Below are 27,086 nucleotides of genomic sequence, written 5' to 3'. Positions count from 1 at the left end.
CCCCTTCTTGCACATCTGACACTGTAGTTGCCATTGGCAAGTTTTGGTGCGCTGTAACAATTAATATGCATTGAGTGCTTGGGGGTCCCCATTGTAAAATTTGCATCGGGGCCCACAGCTCCTTAGCTACGCCACTGTGTATACATAATAAAGGTTATATTCTATTGATGATATTAGGGCTCATCCATTTGGACAATTAGTTCCTATATATTACAAACTTATTCCTCTAAATCCTACCAATGCCATCAGCATTTACTGAGTCAGGAGTTGTTTACTTAGCCCACGCCATGGCTCACCTAAACGTATGCATTACAACAATGCAGCAGAGCTTTCAATACCTTCTTGAAGAACCGATTTTTTTTTATTTTTTTACAAACACTGTTTTTTCAAATGAATATTTATGATCATTTATGAAGTAATTTCATTTCATTCAAGCTAAGACAATGGATTTCCTGGTGAACATTCAGCCTCACAGTATGTCTGTGTCACAGTATGTATCTAAAATGTGTGAATGCAGAGAATGAACAAATTGATGGTGAATGTGAAAATGCACAATGATGAGAGCCATGGAAACCTAGTCAGAATAGCTTGGTTTTAATGAACTCAATAACCATTTTGCTTTTCTCTCTATAGTGCCGGCCTAATGCATGTATGCACTCTGCTGTAATAATAAGCATCTGCAAGGTAATTCATGTAGATGAACAGATCTGCACAGCTATAGCATGGATTTGTCTATTAAACATAAATAGAAGGCAATACATGAAACCCACTTCAGAGGAAGTATACAATAATTGTATGCAGTGGATTTGCTTTGTGCTGTATTTAGTGTTTCCAAATGAATTTTTCTCCTCTGTTGTTAATGAATATCAGACTTCATTAGAATTTGTTATCATATTTTATTGGGTATCATTCATATGATAAATGAACTGCATATGCAGTTTTCTGTTTTACTATGGCATACTGTATAGAAAAATATGTGCTGTCAGAACATGGATTTGAGTTAAGAGCTGAGGCTATAGGTTAGAAATGAGCACTGATAAATTAAAGCACACCTGTCATGAGAGAACTATTAGGGCTGCCATTGGTGATTTCCTAAAATAATTTAATAAATAAATACATAAATACATAAATAAGTAAGGGGCTATCTTCCCTATTGCTTATTCTTTTACTATATTTTTGAGTAGTTCACCTTGAACAAGCAAAGAGTGCCCTACTTGTTCCATGTTAGGGACACTGGAAGTGTTTGATTTTCAGATGTTAAGCATTACAGGGACACAAGTACTAATGTCAGAGAGAAGAAAGCAGTGGCAGTTTGTATGATTCTCGTTGGGCAGGTTTAAATTATTTTGATTTGGAGATGTTTCCTGTTTAGCTTATTTAAAGCAAACTTGAAATGAAAATAAACTTATGAGAAAAGGAATTGTACGTGTAGTACAACTAAGACATAGAACATTAGTAACAAAGAAAAGAGTCTCATATTGTTTGCCAGTTCAGGAAGAGTTAAAAAATGTCAGTTGTTATCTATGCAAAAGAGCTTCTCTGAGCTATTTAACCCACTGAGTTAAATACAGTTCTGCTTTCTAAAGCTCTTAAAGAGATTCAGAGATTAAAAAAATTGTAAGAATCAATACTTCCCTGGGGCTTCTACCCACCCCATAAACACGTCTGAGTCCCTTGCTGTCCTCCCGTGCTCTGTCATTCAGCCACGATCAGCCCCGGTACCAGGCTCAGTTGTTATGAGTCTGGGTCTTCTGCACATGTGTGGACCTACTGTGCATGCGCAGTAGACCCGGACTGACGTGACTGAGCCTGTTACCGGGGATGATTGCAGCTGAACGGCAGACCGGGGGAGGATGGTGAGGAACTCAGACTTGTTTATGGGGCTGGAGGAAGCCCTGGGTAAGTATTGATTCTTTTTATTTTTTCATCTTTGAGTCTCTTTAAACAGCCAGAAAATGGTGAGAGTGGGGTTTTAAAACTGCAACTGTGACAGTATGATACATTGTTATAAAAAAACCTGAAAATAAAAATGTGAGGTTCTTTGCGTTGCCACTAATTTTCAATGTATTATCCATACTACACATTGAATTCATTATATCATAAGGTTTTTTTCTGCTTCAGGTTTGCTACATAACGACTGCGTCACACCTACGGGCGTGACCACCGCGGCAGCCCAAGGACCGCCTGAAGCTGATTGGCGTCAAGTCCTGGAGCTGCAGTTTACCCAGGAACGCTCATGCGCATGCGCAATCGTTCCCTGCCGGTTCACGGAGCTCCGCCGCGGCTAGCAGACTGTTAAGAGCCGACAGGGGAAATAATTCCTCTTTGTTTACAATTGTACAGCGCTTCTATCTCTTGCAGCACTGTACGAGGGACACTTGGCTGTCCCTCAGAGCAGCTTCAAATGTGTGGCCTCTCATTGGCTGATGCCTATGAGAGGCGGGGATGAGTGCAGATCGCCATCCAATGGCAATTAGGACAGTACAGGGGGGAAGGGAAGGAAAGAGAGAAAGGAGGGAGGGAACAGCCTCCCTTTTGTTACTAAAAAAACCCCCCAAAAACAAAGATTGTAGCAGAGATCAGGGACCTCCAGCATAGTGTCCTATTAAGGATGCTAAAAGGAGGTTAGAGCCAGTTGTGTGCTTCTGTGCAGGGCTGGGCAGCAACCTGACCAAGCTGCACAGCCCTGTATTATGAAAAATAGCCTGGTCACTAGAGGAATTTAAGCCCAGGGTCATCAAGTGGTTAAGGAAGGAAAGAACAATTCACCTGGTTACCTCAGGCTCACATAAATGTAATTGTAATTTACATATATTTTTTAAAAAAAACTGCAGACATCACTGTGCTGCCGAACCTCAACCCTGTCATTGAATTCTTAGGAATTGTATGTTTTACAGCTTTGACAGGCTGCATGATGTTGAATTTGCAGAGAGTATAGAATTTGCTGCACACGTTAATAATAAAAAAAATGTTAAGACATATAGCACTTTTCTCCTGTTGGGTGCAAAGCACTTGAGAGCTGCAGCCAACAAGAGCGAGCTAAGTAGGCCTAAAGTGGCAAATTTGAGTGCCAGAGGCACCACCCAATTATACATGCCCATGTTAAAAGCTGCAATTAGCAGTTATAGAAGGAAATGTGGGTGCATAAGCTACCCAAAGAATAGTGGCAACTAATATTCACTACAGGGAAAATAGCAGCACAAATAACTAATACATAAGTAGCTGCTACAGGGAAAATAGCAGCACAAGTAGCCATTACAAAAAAATAACCCAAGTGCCAACAGCACCCGAAAATAAAAGTGGGTGCACTGGATTTAGTGCTAGGAGTAAGTAGGGGGAGGATAGTATTATATTAGGTGTAGGTTAGGCTTAGGAGTAAGTTGGAGAGTTAGTGCTAAGTTAGGGAGGTAGAAGCATAGATGGAGGGAGGTTAGAGTTAGGAGTAGGTGGTGGGGGTGATTAATGTTAGGCATAAATGGGGGGTTAGTGTAAGAATTAGGGTACAGAGGACTAGTAGAATATTGGTATATTGTAATTATCAATATTCTATTATGAGGGTTTACCAGAATTTTTTTCTTGCATATTTTTTCCATGTTCGCTTGAAATCCACCTGGAGTCACATAAGCTTTAAACTATGGTTCCTATGTCAAAAGTCCTGTTTCCAAACGTTACACTATCCTTTTATGAGAACAGATCCTGCTCTGAGTTTAAATCAAGCAATAGCAATCATTAAAATCAAGCTGTAGTTTGTTTAATATGGACAAAAATAAATTATAATTCTGGGTCTCTGGGGAGCCCAGCCTTTTTAAAGCGTAATTTAATTTAATTAAAAAAATCTAAACAAATCAGTGCTACACATTTTTTTTATGTTTGTGTAATTTAATACAGTTAAAATTATCAATCCAATTAATGTGTTCAGTTTCTAATTAGCTTGGAGTGTAAAACACTGGACTTTCTGACTGCACTTCTTTGCACACATTATAATACATGTGCTGTCTTCAGAATATATATGACAGCATAATGTAAGTGGGCATGAGAAAACCCGTTCATAATAGTTCTCCTTTTCATAGGAACATGCATTGTGTAAGAATCCTGTGTATTACTGTGTAAGTGTCAGAATTTGTAGGGGCTGTGCTCACAATAAATCAAATGTACCATTAACCAGGGAGTTAGAAAGACCTAGCCAAACGTTTCTGCTTTATTTACAATCCATGTAAAAAGTGTGCCAAAAATGCTTGAAATGCTGCCTCAGATGATTCAGATTGTTTCGTGAAAAAGCTATGAGGAACAGCTTGTATCTGAACCAGAGTTTTTTTCCCCACACTATTGTAATAAATCAGGAATAAACCAGAAACTTTATGGATACAGTGCCCAGGTTTATGAACTGTGTGACATTACCCCAACATCACAGCAGATAGTGACTGAAGTTTAAGAGCCCTTTTCCACCAAAAATCACTATCAGCATTGCAAACTATCTGTGATACAATTGCGGGAGCAAGCTGTTAGCAAAGAAACAGTCAGCTTAAAACTGCCCTTAAAGAGAAACCGTAACCAAGAATTGAACTTCATCCCAATCAGTAGCTGATACCCCTTTCCCATGAGAAATCTTTTCATTTTCTCAAACGGATCATCAGGTGGCTCTGTATGGCTGATTTTGTGGTGAAACCCCTCCCACAGTGTGATGTCATCGCCTCACAGCACTGAGATACTGACATCACACTGTGGGAGCCTTGTTGCATTGTGGGAAATAACAGCTGTTTCCAACTGCCAAAAATGCGAGCAGCAGCTACTTCCAGTGACATCACCTGCCAGCAGTAAAAATGTCACAATGGGATAAATGTCAGAATTTAAATCAGGGAAAGGAAAGATTTTACAATGTACAAATACTACTAAATCATTTATACGTAATTATTGTAAAAATTAAGCACTTTTTTGACATTATTTTCACCCGAGTTCCTCTTTAAAGACAACAGATAGCCCAGTACTATCAATAATTACACCAGTTGCTGATCTGGTGACTTCACCTCTGAACCCTATTTCTGAATATTTAGAAGATTTGCCACATCTGTTTATAGATGGTAAGTATTTGGTGGTGTTGGTTGAAAACTTTTTGTTGTTCTGGTTCCACATGACCTAACTCTGCAAAATCTCCTCAATAGATCTGACTCTACTATGATGTGATTTTCTTTAAAACTGTTAAAAATAAAGCTAGCAGATACTTGTAAATAGTTTTGTAAATTCTGATACAATAATCATTGTGTCTGGATTATTTAGAGAACATATTGCTCCCTCTTGCACTAACTGCCTGTTGGACAAATGACTATACCACAGAGTACCCAGATAGCTCATGGTGACCCAGAACCACTAGGAGACTATGAAAGGCTAAGCAAGACCAAAAAAATCCCCTGACTAAAAAAACAATGCTACATATAATTTTGCCTTGTTAAAACAAAAGTGATTTGCAATAATCTCTTTATGCCTTGGAAGGCCAAGCACACACCCAGAAGCGCTGGCTCTATATTCAGCCTATAGGTTATATATGTTGCATAGCCATAGCTATTCAACAGGCATATAGCCATTTTGGAGTTTTGTTCATCATGAGTGTATGTCATGGATTGATATGGCATGGCGTGGATTGATATGGCTCTTTGGTATAGAACTGGGACCATCACTACAGACTGAGAACCCAGATAGCTTATGGTGACCCAGAACCACTAGGAAAGTATGAGGGGTACCAGTCGAAAAGGGCGCCAGAGCCACCTGTGTAAAAAGGGCACCACTAATAGACTTCAATGTTATTTGCAACGATTACTGGCTATAAGTGGTAAAAAGGGTGCCCGTTATTTTATAGTGGTTATATTTAGGTGCACACTTCTTTTTTTTTCTTCAGCAGCTAGCTATAAACCATAATTTTCGACTATATTTTATATTTTTTATATTTTCAATGTTGGCATCTGTATTTTCTGTTAACATTGTATTTATACAGTATGTTTTCAACAAAATAATATTGCTATATTTCCTGAACCCATATCGGCTATCATGCCAAATACTGGTTATACTGTATCTTTCAAAAAATTGCGGCTACAACAGTTCACTGAATACTGTGGTTAAGGTTAGGCACCACCATGGGGGTTTAGGTGTGGTGGGGGGCAGTTAAGGTTAGGCACCACCATGGGAGGGTTAAGGTTAGGTACCACCATGGATGGTTAAGGTTAGGCACCAGGGGAGGTTAAGGTTAGGTGCCAGAGCAGGTTAAGGTAAGGCACAAACAGGTGCCCTTTTATAAACAAAATCATGTCAGTCGGCATCAGCATTACATCTTCTGTCCTTTTCTAAAGGAAATCACATTTATCGGCTATATCTGGCACCCTTTTATAACTGAATTTACATTTATTGATTATAACAGTCCTAGGGCCTAGAGCATGGCCTAGGGCTCCACAGGAACAAGAGCAGATGAGCAGCTGGCATGTTACCAGTCAGTCACTTGATTCCTATCATGTGACTAGTTGGTAACATGCAGGTGAGTCACATGTTAGAGACGCTGGTTGTAGGGACAGATGTACAATGGCCACTGATAGAGACGAAGGAGAAGAGGAATCTTCTGCGATGGAGATGAGAGGATAGGTGAGTGAGACTGATGGCTGCTGCGATGTGGAGGTGAGCTTGCTAACTATGCTGAAAGGGGGGAGCAGAAAAGGGAGGGCATAAGGTGATCATCTGTCTACTTATACTGGAGGGGCGGGGGTGTCTGGCTACCTATATGTATATGTAGTCAACAGGCTACATATACTAGAGGGAAGAAGGCAGGAGTCAACTCGCTACTTATATTGAAGGGGGGCGGCTGATGACAGTGGCCTTGGGCGGTAAAGAGTACAAATCTGGCCCTGCCTAAAGTAGTACACATACACCTTTAATGTTGTTCCTTATTGGCTGTATATCAGGCATGGGCAAACTTGGCTCTCCAGCTGTTGAGGAACTACAAGTCCCACAATGCATTGCAGGAGTCTGACAGCCATAGTCATGACTCATAAAGGCAAATGCATTGTGGGATTTATAGTTCCTTAACAGCTGGAGGGCCAAGTGTCCCCATGCCTGCTGTATATGATGCCTTTAACATTCAAATATTATAATATTAAGGTAAAGACTCATTGTAAGGTTGAGAGTTAGTGGTTCTGTTCTGTGTATGGCTCTTAGTACAATACACCATTCCACCTTAACATGACTTCTACAGGCACTGTCTATCCATAAACTAAGTCCTTGGCTGGAAAAGGTACTTGATGATTAAATTACAGATTGCATTAGAACAGTCCAACTCCAATCCTCAAGGACATGTCTATGCTGCTGTTTAGGATGGACAGAGACATGGAGAAATGTGTTCTGCTTGATGAAACACATTTCATTTTTTAGTCCCACCAGTTAATTTGAGCTGTGCCAAATACTGTATGTATGTGGACCTTGGCCCAACAAGGACTGGATTTGGATAGCAATGCATTTGGAGAATAGGTGAATGTCTGGTTAATCCAAACAGTGATCTAAACATTTCAAGCACATTTTGGAACTTTTGTGGAAGCAGAGTGAAGCAGGGCAGCAGTAGCAGAGCAGGCAAGCAGTCAGTGTATACATATATATGCTTTTAAGTTTTTGAAATAGACAAGATCAATAACGCTTTTCTTCTGGTGGACTCAAAGCACCAGAGCTCTAGGGCACACTCAGTAGGCAGTAGCAATGTTAGGGCCCTTTTACACTTAATGTGTTGGTATGCATTAGTGTGCATTAGTATGCGTTAGTACGCTTTGGTATGCATTTTTCCATAACAGTGCATTGTGAAAAAGATTTCAGTTAAAACGTGTATAGTGGGAACTGTGCCATAGGAAAACATGGGCATTACTTTGAAAATCAGTTGTCTTTCAGTTATAACTGAGAACAACTGATGAAGTGTAAAAGGGCCCTTAGGGAATCTTGCCCATCGTCTCCTTCAGTGTCGTACTGGGAGGTGGGAAAACTGAGGAAATCCACCTGCTGGCCAAGCAGCAGAAACCATGTGTTATCACTCCTAATAGAAACCTGTAGCAAGTCTTCACTACAAACAGCAACACCACCTGATTACTGTTGCTTGGCCAGCAAGTGGATTTCCTTAGCTTTCCCACCTCCCAGTCCAACACTGGTCTCCTTACAGAATAGGTGCTGGATTACTGAAAAGGAAGAACTGAGATACATACTCTAGTCTCCTGTGTCAGAGGCAGAGCCCTTGGGGCCTGTTTCCACTAACCGTGGGTTCTGGATGCAGAAAAACTGAGTCGAATGAAAGCCTATGGGCCTGTTTCCACTAAACACAATTTTTCTAATGCAGATTTCCCATAGTCATTCATTGGAGTCAGTTTTCTGCATCCAGAATCTGCATGTAGTGGAAACAGGCCCTTAAAGGGACACTTAAGTCAAACAAAAAAAAATGAGTGTTACTCACCTGGGGCTTCCAATAGACCCCTGCAGCTGTCCGGTGCCCTCGCCGTCTCCCTCTGATCCTCCTGGCCCCACCGGCAGCCACTTCCGGTTTCGGCAACAGGAGCCGACAGGCAGGGAACGCGAGTGATTCTTCACGTTCCCGGCCACAAGAGCACCCTCTATGCTGCTATAGCATATATCATATACCATATAGCAGCATAGAGGGCGCTATTGTGGCCAGGAACGTGAAAAATCACTCACGTTCCCTGCCTGTCAGCTCCTATCGCCGAAACCAGAAGGGGCTGCTGGCAGGGCCAGGAGGATCAGAGGGAGACGGTGTGGGCACCGGACAGCTGCAGGGGGCTATTGGAAGCCCCAGGTGAGTAAAACTCATTTTTTTGTTTGACTTAAGTGTCCCTTTAACCAGTACACTATTTGGCCACTGTAGAAGTGTGAGAAGTGTTTTTAGAGAACAGAAAGCATGCTTGTAATTGCAGCTAAGCAACAGAACATGTGCAGTCATAACAATGACTATAAGTAGATGATTGAATTTACATGTGCATGTTCGCTAGCCCCTAACCTGTTATCCACTTGGGAGGGTTTTCATAGCAAATGTGAATGTGTTTTATTCATCAAAGAATTATATTGGCTTGTTTATGTAAAAACATAGCGCAGATGCCATGGTTACCTAAAGCCCTGTAGCAGGTTTGATTTGTACTGCCAGGACGGTAAACACTATAATGACAACTCAGTGCGGCTGAGAAGTCAGGAGACCTCTGAGACAGCACCAGGCGCACAGTATCACAAGGAACAATAATGCAGAAAACTGCTCTTAAATTGTGAAATCTCAGAAGAACTCAGGTCATAACCTGCTGTCATCAAGCTGAAATCCATAGCTTACTGACATTTTAAATTGCTCAGCATTTATAAACCACCATAACCTCCCACATCAGAGATGTGATGTATTCACCGGCAAAAAGGTGTGCTTTTGTGTTATCACACAGGGTAAGTATTGCAGACAGGAGCAAGAATGTCCCGTTGCTTTAGGTGAACTTCCACGGAGCAGATTTTCTGCCTGAAATCTATTGTAAATCGCACTATTATACGTTCTTAGGTGAATTATTCATACAAATAAATGACATTTTGCATTTAAAACCTTTCAGTGGCTGCTGCTACAGTATTCTTAACACTGTAAGATTTAATGATGACAGTGTAAAGAATGGAGATAAATATCTATGTACCGTTTAATGATAGTATGCGGTTTTGCTGAAGCACTTAGTTATATTTATGCACTCCTGGAAATGTGCATTGTGCAGGGTGTGTAATGTTCACTGTGTGACTCTAATACTAATGTACACTGTATTTTAGGTGCTATTTAGCTAACAAATCAAGTATCATAAAGCAGCATTGTAATATGCTTTCCTGGATGCGTTTGTAAAATATTCTATTAACAGCAGGTGGCAACCTTTGAAAACAAGATTGCAGTCTGCCTCCGTCTTGTTTTTCTGCTCTTGTTTTTCACATGCAGATGTTTGAAATAAAAAATCTGAAAACAGGAGCTCTGCATGTTTGCTTTTTAGATTAGATAAATATGTCTCATTGTAATTACCAGGGCAGGAAACTACAAATGAATCAAATGTGGCTAATAACACGATATTAACATATGCATTGTACTAAATAGCAGATGTAAAAATCAACTTCCATGTCTCATATCCTCCAGCTTGCATGATTCTATATTCATTGCTCTATCAAGATGAGGATTTATCTACCTTTCCTTTCTTTCTCCTCTCCTTTCTACCATCAGTCTGACTACAGTAAGACATATACGCATTCTGTTTTAGTTTACCAGGTCTCAAAATATCAGACAACATACATACAGTAACCTTAAAACTTGGATTTAATACATATTCTCTGCCATTTGAGGGTTAGGGTTTGCAACCCTCACCAAGGTCATATCAGACTCAGAGGATGGTTCAGCAGCAGTGCAGCACACTGCGGTACCCTACACACATATAACCTATGGCTATGGGTAGCAAAGTTGTAAAGCATGAAAATGTCAGCAGTTGGCACTATCTTTCCAGGGGGCATTATGACTAGGAAGCTGTCATCAAAGCCGCCGCCACTTTCCCTGAGGGCGCTGGAACTAATAGATCAGTGTGCATTCAATGTCCGGCTCTGCAGAATGCATCTACAGTATTTATTCAGGTGATGCATAGTTCATTGCATGCAGATAGGAATGGTGCACATCAAACTTTAATCCTACAGTGCAAGTGAGTCAAGGTGATAGCAGTGGGTTCCGGGAACTAGACAGGAGCATGATGGCTGTTTTGCATGATGGCGCTTCTTCCGAGGACAGTCTCAGAAGAAGCACCATCGTGCCAAATGACCATAAGTCTCCTGCCCATTGCCCAGTAACTAGAGGGGATCAGCCCCTGTGCTCACAGTGGGACCCAGAGCTGTATGGGGGCCCCAACTACTACTTCACAACCTCCGATAAAGGGGTCCATTCTTCAGATCAGGTGGTTTTTGCGGCTACACTCATTATGGGTGTGAAGATTATGATGTCCGCACTTGTTTTATGGCCCTTGCAAGATGGGGCCCCCAGGCTGTGAGGGCCGCCAAGGATGTGAATATTGTGGGGCTACATCAAAGGTTTGCAGGGGAGCTCCATGGTTTGTAGTAATGCCACTGCACCGTTCAATTAAAGTTTGATGTGTACCATTCCCATCTGCGTGCAATGAACTATGCATAACCTGTGGGCAGTGTAGCTTACTGCATGCCTAACATGAACAATGAAGTTTACCTCGTATGTGAGCTAGTGCATTATAGGCACCACTTGTTATGTGTTTCAGCTGGATGCACAAAAAGCTGAGTATGTTTAGCTCCATGGAAGACCAGAAAGAATGAGCATTGCACCTGCCCTTAAAGGTCATAGTGTCATTAGAGGAGCTCAACCATAGTCATAGTTTAATATCCCTACTAATTTCTAAGGCCAACATTGCTGGAAACAAATAAACTTATCATTATGTTTTTGGATCTGTGGAAAACCAGAGTGCTTGGAGCAAACCTACACGAATAAAGGGAGGATATATAAAGTCAGTGTCCTGGAAATTATTTGAACATGTAACTCACTAACCACTGCAAGGGAAGATTAATATCCACAATGGCAGTGTGCCAATGAAGAGAAATAAATGAAATTGATTTTCTACAACATTATTAGAGAACGAAATAGGATTAGCCTTATGCCACAGAGAAACGTATTTCCAATTCTATAGGCAATCCCTATCCCTAGTCTTGTAGATACAGTACATGCTAATGAGCTACCTGGAGGTGTATGCACTAAACTGCAATAAGCAGAAGAATGTGCATAACATGGGTAGAGCATAACACATTGCATGTACTTTAATACATTATGCTCAACTCATCATATGATAAGACTTTACACACACAATTCTTCTTAAAAGGACCCTGAGCAGTAAGGAAAATAAGACTAACCTGGGGCATCCTCCAGCCCGACCCCCCCCCCCTCCCTGTCCGTGTCCTCTAGGTCTCTTTTGCGGTGGGTCCAGTAATCCGTAGACTTCGACCGTCGTATGATCATGCCTGCCACTGTAAGAGTCCTGTGCATGCGCAGTTCAGTCTTTAGAGAACCGAGCATGCCCAGGACTCTTACAGCGAATGGCACGATGACGAGCAGGTACGACTTCAGTCAAAGTTGCTGGATCACCGAAGCTGCAAGCAGGACCACGGAAGGGACCAAGAGGACGCTGGGGGACCAGCTACGGGGGGCTGGAGGGAGCCCAGGTAGGTCTAGATTTCCTTTTTTCCTTACTGCTCAGGGTTCCTTTAACACAGCTTACAGCATACACCCCATGGTTTCTGCCACAATTAGATTTAAATTATTAGATTATGGTAATTAACTTGATACTCCATTCCCACTCCCAGAATACACCAGAAGAGGCCTAATGATGTTAGTACAGAACATTTAGACTGCGTTTACTAAATAGAAAACGGTTAATTATAATTTGGGTGATTTATACATTGGCACAAAAGTTATACAGCTAGCTTTGGTCTACTACATAGCTGAACTTTATTTCAGGGTACGAATGGAAAATTCTGGTGTTCAACTATTACACACTGCCCTCACAATACCCAACATATTTTTCGTCTATAGGAGCTCATTTCGGTCTGTTACAAAGCCAAATGTTCTGGCAATAAAGAAGAATTCACTCTGGACATAAGTAAGTGACAATTAAGGTTATCCAAGCAGGGTTGGAGGATACAAGTTTTATGGCATATTTTTAAGCATCAGACAAGGGTTAACTGGAAGAAATTATATTGATGGCTTATGCATCATAACAGGTTAATCTAAGGGACAGATGTTAAGGTTAGGATTAAAGTTTGGGTCAATCTTTTTCTTCCATAAGCACTTCTACAGGTAGTTGGCCAATGCCCCTGTGGCACTGCTCTCAAACCAAACTAACCATCACCTGTAACTTTCGAATCCTCAATCCTAGAACTTTTGCCACCTCGAGCCTCGCTGGGGGGTCTTTCTTTCACTTAGTTAAATCTAACACATTACAAGTTGACGGAAGTTACATTCACAGTAGCACATATATATATCCTCCTCCCAGTCTTAGTCAATATATTAAAATTCTCCCTCTACCCATCATATGATAATTTCGGGGTATGCTTGCAATTGAAATTATTTGCAGCTAGTTATCTCTTTATACAGGGGTAAATATCCCCAATTTTCGTCAAATTTGATTGTATGAGATTGTATGAGTTCACTCAACTGTTAAACTATGTTATATTGTAAAATTCTTCAATAAAAATTGAATTATGGAAAAAAAGACTGGGTTAATCTTAAGGGTGTGGGGTTAAAGTTAGACATTAGGCATAGGGTTTGTTTCACTTCTGATCAATTTTCCAAACATCAGAGGGGGAAAAATGAAACTGCCATTGAAAACAACATTGCTAGCCAATAGCCATAATGATGCAGCGGAAAGCACAAGCACTGATTATACAGTGGGTTGCAAAAGTATTCGGCCCCCTTGAAGTTTTCCACATTTTGTCACATTACTGCCACAAACATGCATCAATTTTATTGGAATTCCACGTGAAAGACCAATACAAAGTAGTGTAGATGTGAGAAGTGGATAGAAAATCATACATCATTCCAAACATTTTTTACACATAAATAACTTCAAAGTGGGGTGTGCGTAATTATTTGGCCCCTGAGTCAATATTTTGTAGGACTACTTTTTGCTGCAATTACAGCTGCCAGTCTTTTAGGGTATGTCTCTACCAGCTTTGCACATCTAGAGACTAAAATCCTTGCCCATTCTTCTTTGCAAAACAGCTCCAGCTCAGTCAGATTAGATGGACAGCGTTTGTGAACAGCAGTTTTCAGATCTTGCCACAGATTCTCGATTGGATTTAGATCTGGACTTTGACTGGGCCATTCTAACACATAGATATGTTTTGTTTTAAACCATTCCATTGTTGCCCTGGCCTTATATTCAGGGTCATTGTCCTGCTGGAAGGTGAACCTCCGCCCTAGTCTAAAGTCTTTTGCAATCTCCGAGAGGTTTTCTTCCAAGTTTGCCCTGTATTTGGCTCCATCCATCTTCCCATCAACTCTGACCAGCTTCCCTGTCCCTGCTGAAGAGATGCACCCCCCGAGCATGATGCTGCCACCACCATATTTAACAGTGGGGATGGTGTGTTCAGAGTGATGTGCAGTGTTAGTTTTCCACCACACATAGCGTTTTGCATGTTGGCCAAAAAGTTCCATTTTGGTTTCATCTGACCAGAGCACCTTCTTCCACATGGTTGCTGTGTCCCCCACATGGCTTGTGGCAAACTGCAAATGGGACTTCTTATGCTGTCTGTTAACAATGCCTTTCTTCTTGCCACTCTTCCATAAAGGCCAACTTTGTACAGTGCATGACCAATAGTTGTCCTATGGACAGAGTCTCCCACCTGAGCTGTAGATCTCTGCAGCTCGTCCAGAGTCACCATGGGCCTCTTGACTGCATTTCTGATCAGCGCTCTCCTTGTTCGGCCTGTGAGTTTAGGTGGATGGCCTTGTCTTGGTAGGTTTACAGTTGTGCCATACTCCTTCCATTTCTGAATGATCGCTTGAACAGTGCTCCGTGGGATGTTCAAGGCTTTGGAAATTTTTTTGTAGCCTAAGCCTGCTTTAAATTTCTCAATAATTTTATCCCAGACCTGTCTTGTGTGTTCTTTGGACTTCACAGTGTTGTTGCTCCCAATATTCTCTTAGACAACCTCCGAGGCCCTCACAGAGCACCTGTATTTGTACTGACATTAGATTACACACAGGTGCACTCTATTTAGTCATTAGCACTCATCAGGCAATGTCTATAGGCAACTGACTGCACTCAGATCAAAGGGGGCTGAATAATTATGCACACACCACTTTGCAGTTTATTTGTAAGAAATGTTTGGAATCGTGTATGATTTTCGTTCCACTTCTCATGTGTACACCACTTTGTGTTGGTCTTTCATGTGGAATTCCAATAAAATTGATTTATGTTTGTGGCAGTAATATGACAAAATGTGGAAAACTTCAAGGAGGCCGAATACTTTTGCAACCCACTGTATATGTGCTTCTTTGCCTTTGAGGAGATGAGCACAGAAATTCCTGGCCATCTACTTACACATAATGTCTCACAAAGTATTTCCACTCATGTAACATCAATCATCACAGTCTTTGCTGGGTCCAGATGCTACTTGTAAAAAGTACGATGCGTGTCTCACATGAGTATATTGCTATCATCTATTCAAGAAATGAAATTCATCCAAATATCAAATTGAGCCCATGTAAAATCACAAAGCCTTGCTATCTGTGCTATCTGTGGCTCTTAGCTGGAGGGAAAGTAAGCATATTTTCCACCAAGATGTTCTGAAAGCTAGTCTTCAGTGCTCAACCTAACATGGGTACTAATTCCACACTTTTGTAAAACACTGATTTAATAAGCCAAATGAACCATGTGTAGTGGAGAATACCATTAAAACTGCCTTTTAACTAGTTTCCTAAAAACTGTTAGCACTTCCAGGAGTTTCCCACATATCTTAAGCACTTCAGACTAATTGAAATCTATGCCCTGTTCATGTCCGCTTATCTTTGCCATGACATAGATTTCAACTTCCGTATTTGCTAGCACGCACCGCCTTTGTTGCACAAATATCACAATGCTGACTCGCTTTGCTGTCACATTCTGTAGCTCTGTATCTCAGATGGGAGACAATTTCATTGGCTCCTGACCTCATGATCACTGTGAGCCAATTACAGGACTCACTTCTCATTTTGGCAAAAAAAAAAGTTTCTGATACATAAGGGGCCAAAACATCTAGGTCTAGAAGTGGTTAAAGGAAACCCAAGGAAGTATGTCTAATGTTGCACTATCCCATATGACTGATACAGTCTTCAGTGTCCGAGAAGCCTAAATGTATGAACTAATGACATTTTTTTATCTCTACCCTGCACTCAGAAACTATTTTCTGCCAGGAAAGAGTTTTGTGACAAATTCCTTATCAGTGAGGATTGCACTATAGTCTGACTAGGTCCTGACTGGAGAGAAACTGTCACTTGCATACCTGATGTTTAAACTTTTCAGGCAAAAATATACGAAAAGGAACACAGTCTAGTTATTTGTGTGCTTGGCACTGTACAGGTGTCTATTTCATTGTGTCATAAGCGACCTTGGGGTACTCTGTAATGCTAGTGAAATGACGACGAACTGCTGGTAGCTGGACATTAACAGCACTGTGATCATTTAAAGTTTTCAATCAGATGTTAACACCTGATGCAAACTCTGCTATATAATTTTCTATAGAAGAATAGGTATTTAGTAGATTAAGACCCCTAGCCCACCTTTTCAGCAATTTTGCTGCTATGGCTTAGTTGGCATTGCTGAAACTATCACAAACCTGAATATCATGACAAAAAATAATGTTGTGTAGATTTTATACTTGTATAAAATATTAGCCAGATGCAGTTAAACTATTGAAACATCCCCTTGACAAGCGATATAGTTTTTAAACCAGAAGCAGAACAATTTACAACCCTGTGAACCGCAATGATGGATAAAGCTTCAGCCTACAGCATGGCTTATATAATAATGGTGTGTCCAGACTTGTCCGTGCAGTGCAGATTTTTGAATTTGTTGTGCCTTTTGTTGTGAATGCGTTCATGTTGGAGGTTTTTAATCACATTATCATAAAACGTTACCACAGCTGTAAGTATACTGTGGCACCTTAGTCATATATCCCATTACAGTTCTTATATGTATGATTAAGACAACAATATAAGAAAATTCATCTCTGTGCTATATATGATTAAATATACTTTTGTATGAGCTATATTTTTATACTAGTAAAACAGATCAGATCAGACTATAAATGACCAGGCTACATAATGTATTTCCTCTAAGACAAGCAAAATATGTATAATACTTTGTGACCTACGTAGAACGCATACTGAGCATGCATGTCAGGGGAGCAAAAGGCCCTACAGAGGGTAATTAGTTCTTTACAGTATATCCTCATGCATTAGAGCATGCTTCCTGCATGTTAACCATACTGAGTATGCATTAACTACTACATAGTCATAGGCAATTTAATATTTCATTTATCAACACATTTATTTTCATATCTTATATTATTGATGAAGTTAGTGGACGGCCATCTCCCAGCACATTCATAATAAATTGCGTAATAGACCTCCAACTGTGAGCTGTACGGCTAGAGGGACTGAGAGAAATCCATGCTTAAATAAAAGAAAAAGGCCATGGGCTAAGTCTTTTATGCTTGTTATGGCTGTCTGGGTGGTTTCTAGTAGCCCTGATAAATGTTCAAAATATAAGCTAGTTAACTGTCTGAGCAGATCCTATTTCGGCAGATATCAGTGGTTTGTGATTGATAGCAGCATTCAATGGGAAAAATAATTCTATATGATTGGAGTGTGACAGAGTCTTGTAGAGGTCTGGAGATGTACCTCAGACAGAATATGTTAAATACAGTTTCTGAATAAATATTGTTTTTTTCTATTTTGCAATATCCGTCTGAGGACAGAGAGGCCACAGAGAGATCACCTAAAAAAAATAATATTTTACAGATATGCAGTATGTCACCATACCAAGTATTGCAGTATTTTCCAATATGTATACATATATATTTATTATTTTACTCATACTGGTAAATGGTACACATTTATTACAATCTACATTTCCTACTATCATTAAAATTCAGCATTTCATGATTTCAGCAAAACTCAGCACAATTTAATTGAACTGAAACTAGGAGTGACCTGAGCACTCTCAAATTCTCCATAACGGTTTACTAAGCTCTCTGCATGATTCAGTTATAGCAACAATTTAACAGACACACAATAAATCATGAAGTAAATAGCTTAAATAAGCGATAACCCTGATGTTTCAATATCTACGTTTCTTCTTAAACAGTAGGTGCAGAAGATGGAAACCAGGTCAGGCAGATCATACAGAATTTTCAGGAAACAATAAGAACTATTTCTACAAATACTAAACTTTTGGATTCAGCTTGACCACACAAGAAGCAAAACTATTCTGTTTGTGTGACTAAAGATACACAGAAAAGCTCCTCCCGTGGAGTGTTTTTTTCTCCTTAATCTCTGCCAGTTCATCACAAAACTATGCCAATTTATGCTAGTTCATCACAACCATACCGCGGTTTTAATAATTGAATGCACCAGGCTGAGTTTCATGACAATATACAATATATATAATCACTATTAAAGCTTTCACTGCACAATGAGCCACCAATCGGTAATAAATAGACAGTATCCAAGTATCTGGAACCTCACCGACTGCTACTAGATAGATACTTGTTCTAGATCAGAACATCACTAAATAGTAAAGCAATCCAAGTAAAGAAATTAAGCAGACACACCAGCAAAGGTTGGGTGCTTGATTGTGTGACACAGGCAATGTCACTGTAGTACTAGATATAAACACAGTCCATCAGCACACCAATTCAGATGCAACACACTTTAATGTGCAGTATTCCACACCATACAGTTCTGTATGATGTGGAATACTGCACATTAAAGTGCGTTGCCTCTGAATTGGTGTGCCGATTGACTGTGTTCATATTAAATAGTAAAGCAAGAAAATTATTTGTTGCCCCTTAAAAACTCATATAAAATGTGACAACGCCATTATTTTTACTTCGACAAGTTCAGTTTTGATAAAATATTATTTTGCATTAACTGCTGCAGTTTTCATGTCACTCACCAGGACATCTTTGCTCGCTACACCTTCTGATATCTTCTCCATATCCTTCACACTGCTGACCAGTAACAGAAATTCCTTGGCAACTTCGAATTCTTTTCTCCCAGCCAACATCACATGACTTAGAACAACCACTCCATGGACCCCACTGATTCCACTGACCATTAGCTGTGAATGGAACATAATTGAATATTGCAATTATTACGTTACTTCCTTACTAACAATTTTTAATCTAGGCTGAAGTAACTCTCCAGTGATGCTTATGATGCTAAAAAATCTACATTAATATTCTGTAAGCCCTTTTATTTTTAGTTTAAGTATTTCAGCCCGCGGGTATTTTTCATCTTATGAACGAGAAGAATTTTCACCTGTCAGCCCTTTCATTCCCCAATAACTTTATCACTACTTATCACAGCAAAATGACCTATACCTTGTTTTTTCCACCACCAATTAGGCTTTCTTTGTGTGGTAAATTATGCTAAGAATTATTTTATTGTAAATGCATTATAATGGGAATAATAAGAAAAAAAAATGTAAAAAATTCATTATTTTTCAGTTTTCAACCATTACAGTTTTAAAATAATTCATGCTACCATAATTAAAATCCACACATTTAATTTGGCCATTTGTTTTTCAGTGGGGGGGGGGGGGCAGCAAATGTGGAGCCTAGTGGAGCCTAGGGGGTGATTTACAAGACTTACAAGAACAAGATACAGCATGTAATTATAACTTTATAGTGGAAGAGGACCCAGTAAATATGTGATATGCACACTGGACATTCACTTTAAGTAAATTAATAAGATTTGATTTTTGTCTTAATTCATACTGTGCACATATTGCCCCTGCCTGATGTCTGTTTAAAAAAGAACTTGCTTGTCCCCTAATCAGAGTTGGGGGAGCAATAGTTAGTGGGGCACAATTTCAGACCTACAAAATCAATGTTTTCACCGCATTTATCAATTGCATCCAATGACATGAGTTTATTAGAATCCTCAACCAGCCAATTACATAGGCTGACTGCCTTCTCATGTGTATGGAAAACTTAACCCTGCAGTTAATGTAAAGTATGACTTACGAAAGTGCCAGATTGAGTTAGGCTGTGAATCTAAATAACTGTGGCGTACATGTTCCACATTAGTTGTTACTGTACAATAACATTTTTAATACATGTAATGTCATCGTAAAAACAACATTAAACTATGTAAAATAATTCATGACTCAATTTACTGTGATATGTGTTATGACCTTTGACAAGGGACTACAGCACTAAAAAAATGAATATACTAATTTGAACAACAAAGCTTGCAGCTACTTATGGCTAAAGGGGAAAATGGTTCTTGGGATTTTGCTAATTATTAGCAAAAATAAAGCTCTGCAGTCTAACCTAGCTGACTTTCAATAAGTCTTGCAAACCTAAGAAGGAAAGATAACCATGCTATAATTATTTATTGTCTGCTAGGTCACACATAGTTCAAATTTAAGTAAAATGACACAGTCACATATATGCAAGAATTATTTTAGTATGTTCCAGATTTTATGTTTCCTGCTTCTAAATTGTTTGTAATGCTAGAAACATAACTCATTATCCGTGTTATGCCCCTGAAAAAGAGCTTGCATCCCTCATAATTTTATAAACAGAACTATGACACTACCAGAAACTTGGCTTTTTGTGTAAATGATGGTACTCAATCTCAAGACTTTAATTGTTCACCAGTGTAAACCATCTGAGCAGCCTGTGTACAATATTTCAAAGTAATTTGTTGCAGATGAAAACTGTTCATTCACATGCTTTCATGTCTGTCATAAATGTCTGATATATTGTCCTCATAATAGCTTCATAGCTGTATTAGACTTAGAGAAGAGAGGACCATTATGAGGTGGCTGATGTTTTTTTTAAAAAGGACCTAAATTAGAAATCACCCAAATCTTACCACTAGAGGGTCACTTTAATGTGAATTATTTGTTTCCATTTGAAATACAGTTAAATTGCTTTGCAATATTGTACACAAGCTGCGTAGATGGTTTACACTGGTGAACTATTATAGTCTTAAGATTGAGAAGCATCATTTACGCAAACAGCAAGCTTGTTTTATTGTGGTAGCTTGATTCTATTAATATATTTTATGAATGCTTGTACCTCGTTTTGACTTTGCACTGGCCAGTGAATGGCTTAGTTGTAAATTAAGTTGCCAATCATAGCTTTTTTTTTTCTTCTGAAGCTCTAACCCAAGAGTTAGAAATGTTATAAAAGCATACTTGCAATAGAGTCCAGTAACTTTGGGTGCTCACTTTATTTTTAGTATAAAGGAAAAAAAATATCTCAGACAGTTAAATTCAACAGAGTGTGCAGTTCTATCTCTTTCAGCTCTTCATCTATTTTCCTTACTGATTGCTTTTATGGAAAGTGAGGTAAAGCATAAGATCAGTTATTATTTTTTCCAGTCCTGGAATGTACAGTGCTTGATGGTAAGATTTGTTTTCACCGATTAAGCCATCCATCTTAGTTCCATGGCTCCAAATTTAGCAGACTGAATGTAGGCCAGTGCATGACTGTCCATGAAAACAGCAAAAGAGACTCATACCAAGTATTCAGCAAACTTCACAACTGCTTAAAACACTGCAAGAAGTTTCAGCTGTAAAGAAATGTAATTACTTGAATTATTTTCTGAGTTCAGCAAACTTCCACTTGTGAAAACTATAACTTTTTCTTTACTAGTCTGCTCCTGTGGATGAATGACATTCAGTTCTTAGTGGCTTACAGCAATGTTCTTGAAATCTTGATCTTGAAAGGTTGATATCTGGAGTCGCTAATGCCAGAACGGGAGAGTTACATTGCTTCAGGAACTCAAATGTTTTTTGCTGTTCTTTGCCCTCTTCAATTTTGGTTAATCAGTCTTTACGTTAGCCCCTTTTAGATGCTATTTCAAAGGTCTGGTGTGCTGTGTAGAATGGGAAATAAGTCTCCAACATACCTAAGTTAAGGCCCTGACTTTAGTAATAGTTAAGGAAATTCTACAATTCAATATAGCTGCAATTTTGCTCAGGTTTAGACTTGGGAAATAATATGTCCCAACTCCCAATATCCCAATTAATATTTTGAACAATCGACACATTCCAGGTTTAAGTGAACCTGAATTGGGGCAAGACATTTTTTTTAGACATAGGGATGCCACTATATATAGTCTAGAGGCATTCTGATCCATCTATAATCCCACTGTTGCTACCCAGGGGCCCTCTGAACATGTTCTTGCGGCTGCGCTCCACTCTGTGTATGTATGTGGGCATACTGAACATGTGAGAGTATGATCCTCTCCTGCATAGTAGCACAAAGTGCCTTATACCTGGCTTTTTCATCCATGCACAAGAAGCTGCCTGCTACTGTACAGGTGCAGACTGTACATGCACATGTGCAGTATCGTTGCACTCATACCTGGAGGGGAGCATGTCCATTAACAAGACGATGGTCCTGTCCAGCAGGGTCAAGGAGGGTATGGGAAGTCTCTAGAGCATCCAGAGGCTTCCCTCTACCTAGGTATCTATGTTTATTTTATTTTCATGTCACAGGCTTGCATTAAAGTCAGGCTTACACTATACAATATGTTTAATGGACTAGATGTTACATTTGCAATAACATTGAATCCAACATAAAGGAAGAGGGGGTAGAAGGGTTACCTTTGATTTGAGGAAGTAATCAATTTGAATTGATCCTTTGCATGTGGAGGAAAATGTTTTTGCCATCTATTTAGAAAGGGGTCCTTCACAGTGAGAGTGGTTAAAATCTGGATTATCTTACCTCAGGAAGTACTTATGGCAAACTCTATATCTGCATTTAAAGAGGGTTTGGATGCTTTCCATGCATTGAAGGGCATCCACGGCTATAATTTTTAGGTAATTCATGGCAGAGTTGATCCAGGGATTTATCTGACTGCCATATGGAGTGGGGAAATCATTTTTCCCTTTTAAGGCTAATTGACCCATACCTTGTAAGGTTTTTTGCCTTCCCCTGGATCAACTGGGATATGTGCAGGTTCAGGATGGTGTTTTATTATTTTTTGTTTTATTTATTATTATATTTTTTTCTGGTTGGACTTGATGGACGAATGTCTTTTTTCAACCAAACTAACTATGTAACTTTGTTAAGGAAGAGGGTAGATATACGTGATGGGGATTGAGTTTGCTTTATGGAAATCTACATAAGATCTAGGGGTTCCATTCCATATTTTCCTTCATGAATATAGTTGGTGCAGTGCAAAAATGTTTATGTTCTTTGATCACTTCAGTTATCAGAATTTGGGTAATGATATGTTTAACTCTTTGGTTTAAATGAGGGGCAATATTTCAATGTTTTTACAGGAAGGGTCTCTTTAGTATTACTTTCATACACAACATTTTCAAAGTGTCCAAAATCTGCTTGGTGACAAGAAAATGCTATTGTATTTGCATCCAACAAAGATATGATTGCCTTCTGTTCCTTACTCTTTAGTTCCTTTACACTCAGTTTGAGATTATGTATTATTTGCTTGGGGGAGAATGGGCCTTAGCAGCTTGCAGTCGACAGCTGCAGGATTGTTCTGCACTGAGTGGTGCAAAGCCTGAGGTGAGTGTTCCAATGAATATTCAATTATATTTCTACTGAAATCAGATTGATATTGAGTGGTTCATATAGGTAATCCAAGCATCCAGTTGATTTCAAGAAGATATTGATCATGTACTTAATCAAGCATTCATCTTATACCATAAGCCCAGCTTAAATGACAAATGTAGTAAGAAGGCTGCCATATTTACTTCCTTTTAAACAATACCAGTTGCCTGGCAGCCCTGCTGATGGATTTGGTTGCAGTAGTTTTGAAATAACACCAGAAACAGGCATGTAGCTAATCTTGTCACAATAATGTCAGAAACACCTGATCTGCTGGATGCTTGCTCAGGGTGTATGGCTAAAGATTATATGCAGAGGAAATAAATATGTCAGCCTCCATAGCCCTCTTGTGAGAGTTGTCCTTAAGGCCCCTTTCACACTAGGGTGTTTTCATTGCATTGCGTAATATTGTGTGAAAATTACATTAAATTATGACTGGATTACACGCAATCAAATTCATTTACAAATCGTAATTACATATGGGGTAATTGCAAAAGTGTATGTGAAATTGCAAAATAATAATTAGCTGATTACAATAATCATTAAATAGAACAAATATTTCAAAGTACTGGGGGTGGGGGTGCCCAAAGTTAGGTAATGTGATGAAACTAAAAATAATAATAAGATGGAGGGAAGTAACTTTACCACTCGAGATGGAAGAACCCAAACCACATGGTTAATGTTAAACAAATAAATTATTTATCCAGCATGATTAACCACTTGAGGACCACCGTACTAAACCCCCCCTAAAGACCAGGCCATTTTTTGTTAATTAGGCCACTGCAGCTTTAAGGCCAAGCTGCAGGGCCACACAACACAGCACACTAGTGATCCCCCCCCCTTTTCCTCCACCTCGGAGCTCTCTGTTGATGGGGTCTGATCACCCCCCAGTGCTTATTTTTTTAAATAAATGTTTATCTCTTCAGTTTTGTAATTTGTTTACCATTTATTTACCCAAACCCCTCCCCCCAGCAAATCATGGCGGTCGGCTGTCATAGGCTTTTGCCTATGAGAGCCGATCGCTCTCTAGTGCCCCAGGGGGCCAGCCATGTCACACGGCTGTCCCCAGTACAGTGCTGCTTCTGATCGCAGTGCTGTACTAACTGAAAAGACGGCAGTTTTGCCGTCTAACAGTCTACTGAGCGACAATCGCCACTCAGAGACTGAAGGCGGGGCAGAACTCCGCCCCCCAAGAAGGAGATGCACACGCAGCCTGCACGCGATCCCCTGCAGTAGCCGGCCCCAGGACTTGATGCCAATTGGTGTTAGGCGGTCCTGGGACTTCCGCCGTGGTCACGCCCATTGGCGTGACGCGGTCGTTAGGTAGTTAAAAGGACAGCACGTTGCATGGGTCTTAGTCCGCTTCTTCAGGTCAATACAAGTGCCTTTAAAATATGGTCACACGCATGGACTACAAGAATTTCTGGTGTCCATGGTTGTGACCATATTTTAAAGGTACTTGTATTGACCTAAAGAAGCGGGCTAAGACCCGTGAAATGCATTGTCCTTTTAATTGTGCTGAATAATTAATTTAACATTGCTCCCGGTCTCTCCTTGTCATACAGGTGACCGTAGTATCCCCACACCACAGTGACCACCTTTTTTACTTCTTTCAAAGCTTTGCACATATCTGGACTATCCTCAAATATCTTTCAAAGATTAGAACTTGATGGCTTCATTGTACCTAGTGTAGCTATTTTTTTTTCAATCAATAAATTCGTATTAATGTTTAAAAACATAAAAAGGTAACAAGCATTTCAACACTGGCAAAGGGCAAGCTTGTAACATCCGATCCATGTGTTGAATAATAATCTACAATGGCTGGTGGATAGTGCAGCAGGATAGAGGGAGATGTAGGATAAGCTGACCCAAATTTGGAGGCTAGGTATGGATTTTTGGCCAATCAATATGTAAGAGGTAGGGAGGATCAATCTCATGACTGTGGCATCTGATAGATCTTTCCATTTGTACATTGAAGTCTACCTGTCGTTTCAGCTGTAAAAGAGTAGGGATTTCTGCAGTCTTCCAGTTCGCTGTGATAAGGCTTCTGGCAGTGCAGAGCACCTGAGATATCAAAAGACGGTATCTAATAGGGAAGGACGTTATTCCTATGTGGAGGAGTGCTAGTTGTGGAGTTATCTCCACATGTGATTGCATAACTTCACCTAGTAATTTTGCGATTTCTTTCCAGAATGGTTGTATTAGGGGGCATTACCAGAGGAGGTGGAATAAGGAGCCAATTCCTGTACAGCTACGCCAGCAAAGTTGGGAATTTGTGGGTGAGAAATTGGTGATCTTTCTAGGGGTAGAATACCATTTCAACATAATTTTGTGGAAACTTTCCCTATGATTGATACAGGAAGAGAAGAGTTGGATATTTTTGGTGGAGGTGACTATATCTGAGTAGTCAATTGGGTACTTGAGATCGTCTGTCCAAGATTGTATGTATTTTTTCAACTTTGTATATCCATTTTTCAACAGTTCTTTGTATCACAGGGAAATACCACCTCTGATGTCAACTGGAGAGGAGAGAAAGTCTACCACTTTTTTAGAAGTAGTCGGTAGAGGGAGACTGTGTTCCATGAGGATATATTTAATGCGTATGTATTTAAAGATATCTTTGGGTGGGATTGAATATTTCTCTGTTAGATCTGGAAAGGATATAATTTTAGAAGTGTTAGGGATAAACAGATCTGTTATATGAGATAAGCCTGCTTCTTTCCATTCTTTTAGATCGAGGTCAGGGATTAGTGAAGATAGCGTTTCTATAGGCAATTTGAGCAAAACAGTATCTGAATTGATTTTGGTAATTTTTGTGAATTGAGACCAAGCTATAAAGGAGGCCAAAACTGGGGGGTAGTTTGATTTTGCTGTTTTAAACCCTAGAAGCTGAAGCGATAGGAGGTGCAGAAGACTAGAGGGAGATGTGGAATTTTCTATGTGAACCCATTTTTTAGGAGAAGACGTTTTCCACCAGTCTTTAGAAGCGTCTGGGAGGCATGCATAAAAGTATGTTTTTAAGCAGGGAACCCCTACTCCTCCTGCTTGTTTCGGTACTGTTAGGTTGTTATATGTTAGCCTGTGTTTCTTCTTACTCCATAAGAAACTTGCAATAATTTTGTGTAGTTTGAGGAAGAAGCTATTGGGTACTGGGATGTGAACTGTTTGGAAAAGGTACAGTAGTTTGGGTAGAGTTTTCATTTGAAAAGCGGCAATCTTTCCAAACCAGGAGAGTTCAATCTTGGAGATTGTTTCTAGCTCTTTGGGTATTGCTGAGAGGAGTGGGAGGTAATTGATTTCATATAATTTGTTAGTAGAGGAAGGAAGTTTTATACCAAGATAGGGAATGTATTTCTTGGCCCAGTGAAAGGGAAATTTGTCAGATATTTGTTTTTTCATTGAGGTAGAGATATTGATCCCTAACATTAGAGACTTTCCTTCATTAATTTTGTAGTATGAGATTGCTGAGTATTCATTCACGGTAGCTATTATATGTTCTAGAGATTTAATAGGGTCTGTCACTGAGATTATAACATTGTCAGCAAAAAGACCGATCTTATGTGTTTGTCCATGAATATCTAACCCTTGAATCTTGCTGTTTGCTCTTATCGCTTCAGCTAGAGTCTCTATAGTAAGTACAAAAATGAGTGGTGATAAGGGGCAGCCTTGGCGCGTGCCATTGGAAATGTGAAATTCTTTGGAGTAGA

At 39.7% G+C, this 27,086-nt stretch overlaps 1 protein-coding gene across 5 annotated transcripts in view; it reads right to left on the bottom strand.

Annotated features, from left to right (window-relative positions):
• ADGRB3 (adhesion G protein-coupled receptor B3) overlaps positions 1-27,086 on the bottom strand; it is a 1,235,185-nt gene that overhangs the window by 771,551 nt on the left and 436,548 nt on the right. For all 5 annotated transcript variants that reach the window (XM_068281444.1, XM_068281441.1, XM_068281445.1 and 2 more), the window contains one exon: positions 18,744-18,908. In XM_068281444.1, the coding sequence (XP_068137545.1) occupies positions 18,744-18,908 (165 nt within the window). The remainder of the gene's footprint in view (positions 1-18,743; positions 18,909-27,086) is intronic.

This window comes from Hyperolius riggenbachi, chromosome 4 (genome assembly GCF_040937935.1).
Source record: "Hyperolius riggenbachi isolate aHypRig1 chromosome 4, aHypRig1.pri, whole genome shotgun sequence".
Taxonomy (NCBI): domain Eukaryota; kingdom Metazoa; phylum Chordata; class Amphibia; order Anura; family Hyperoliidae; genus Hyperolius; species Hyperolius riggenbachi.
This window is presented reverse-complemented; position numbering and strand designations above follow the sequence as displayed.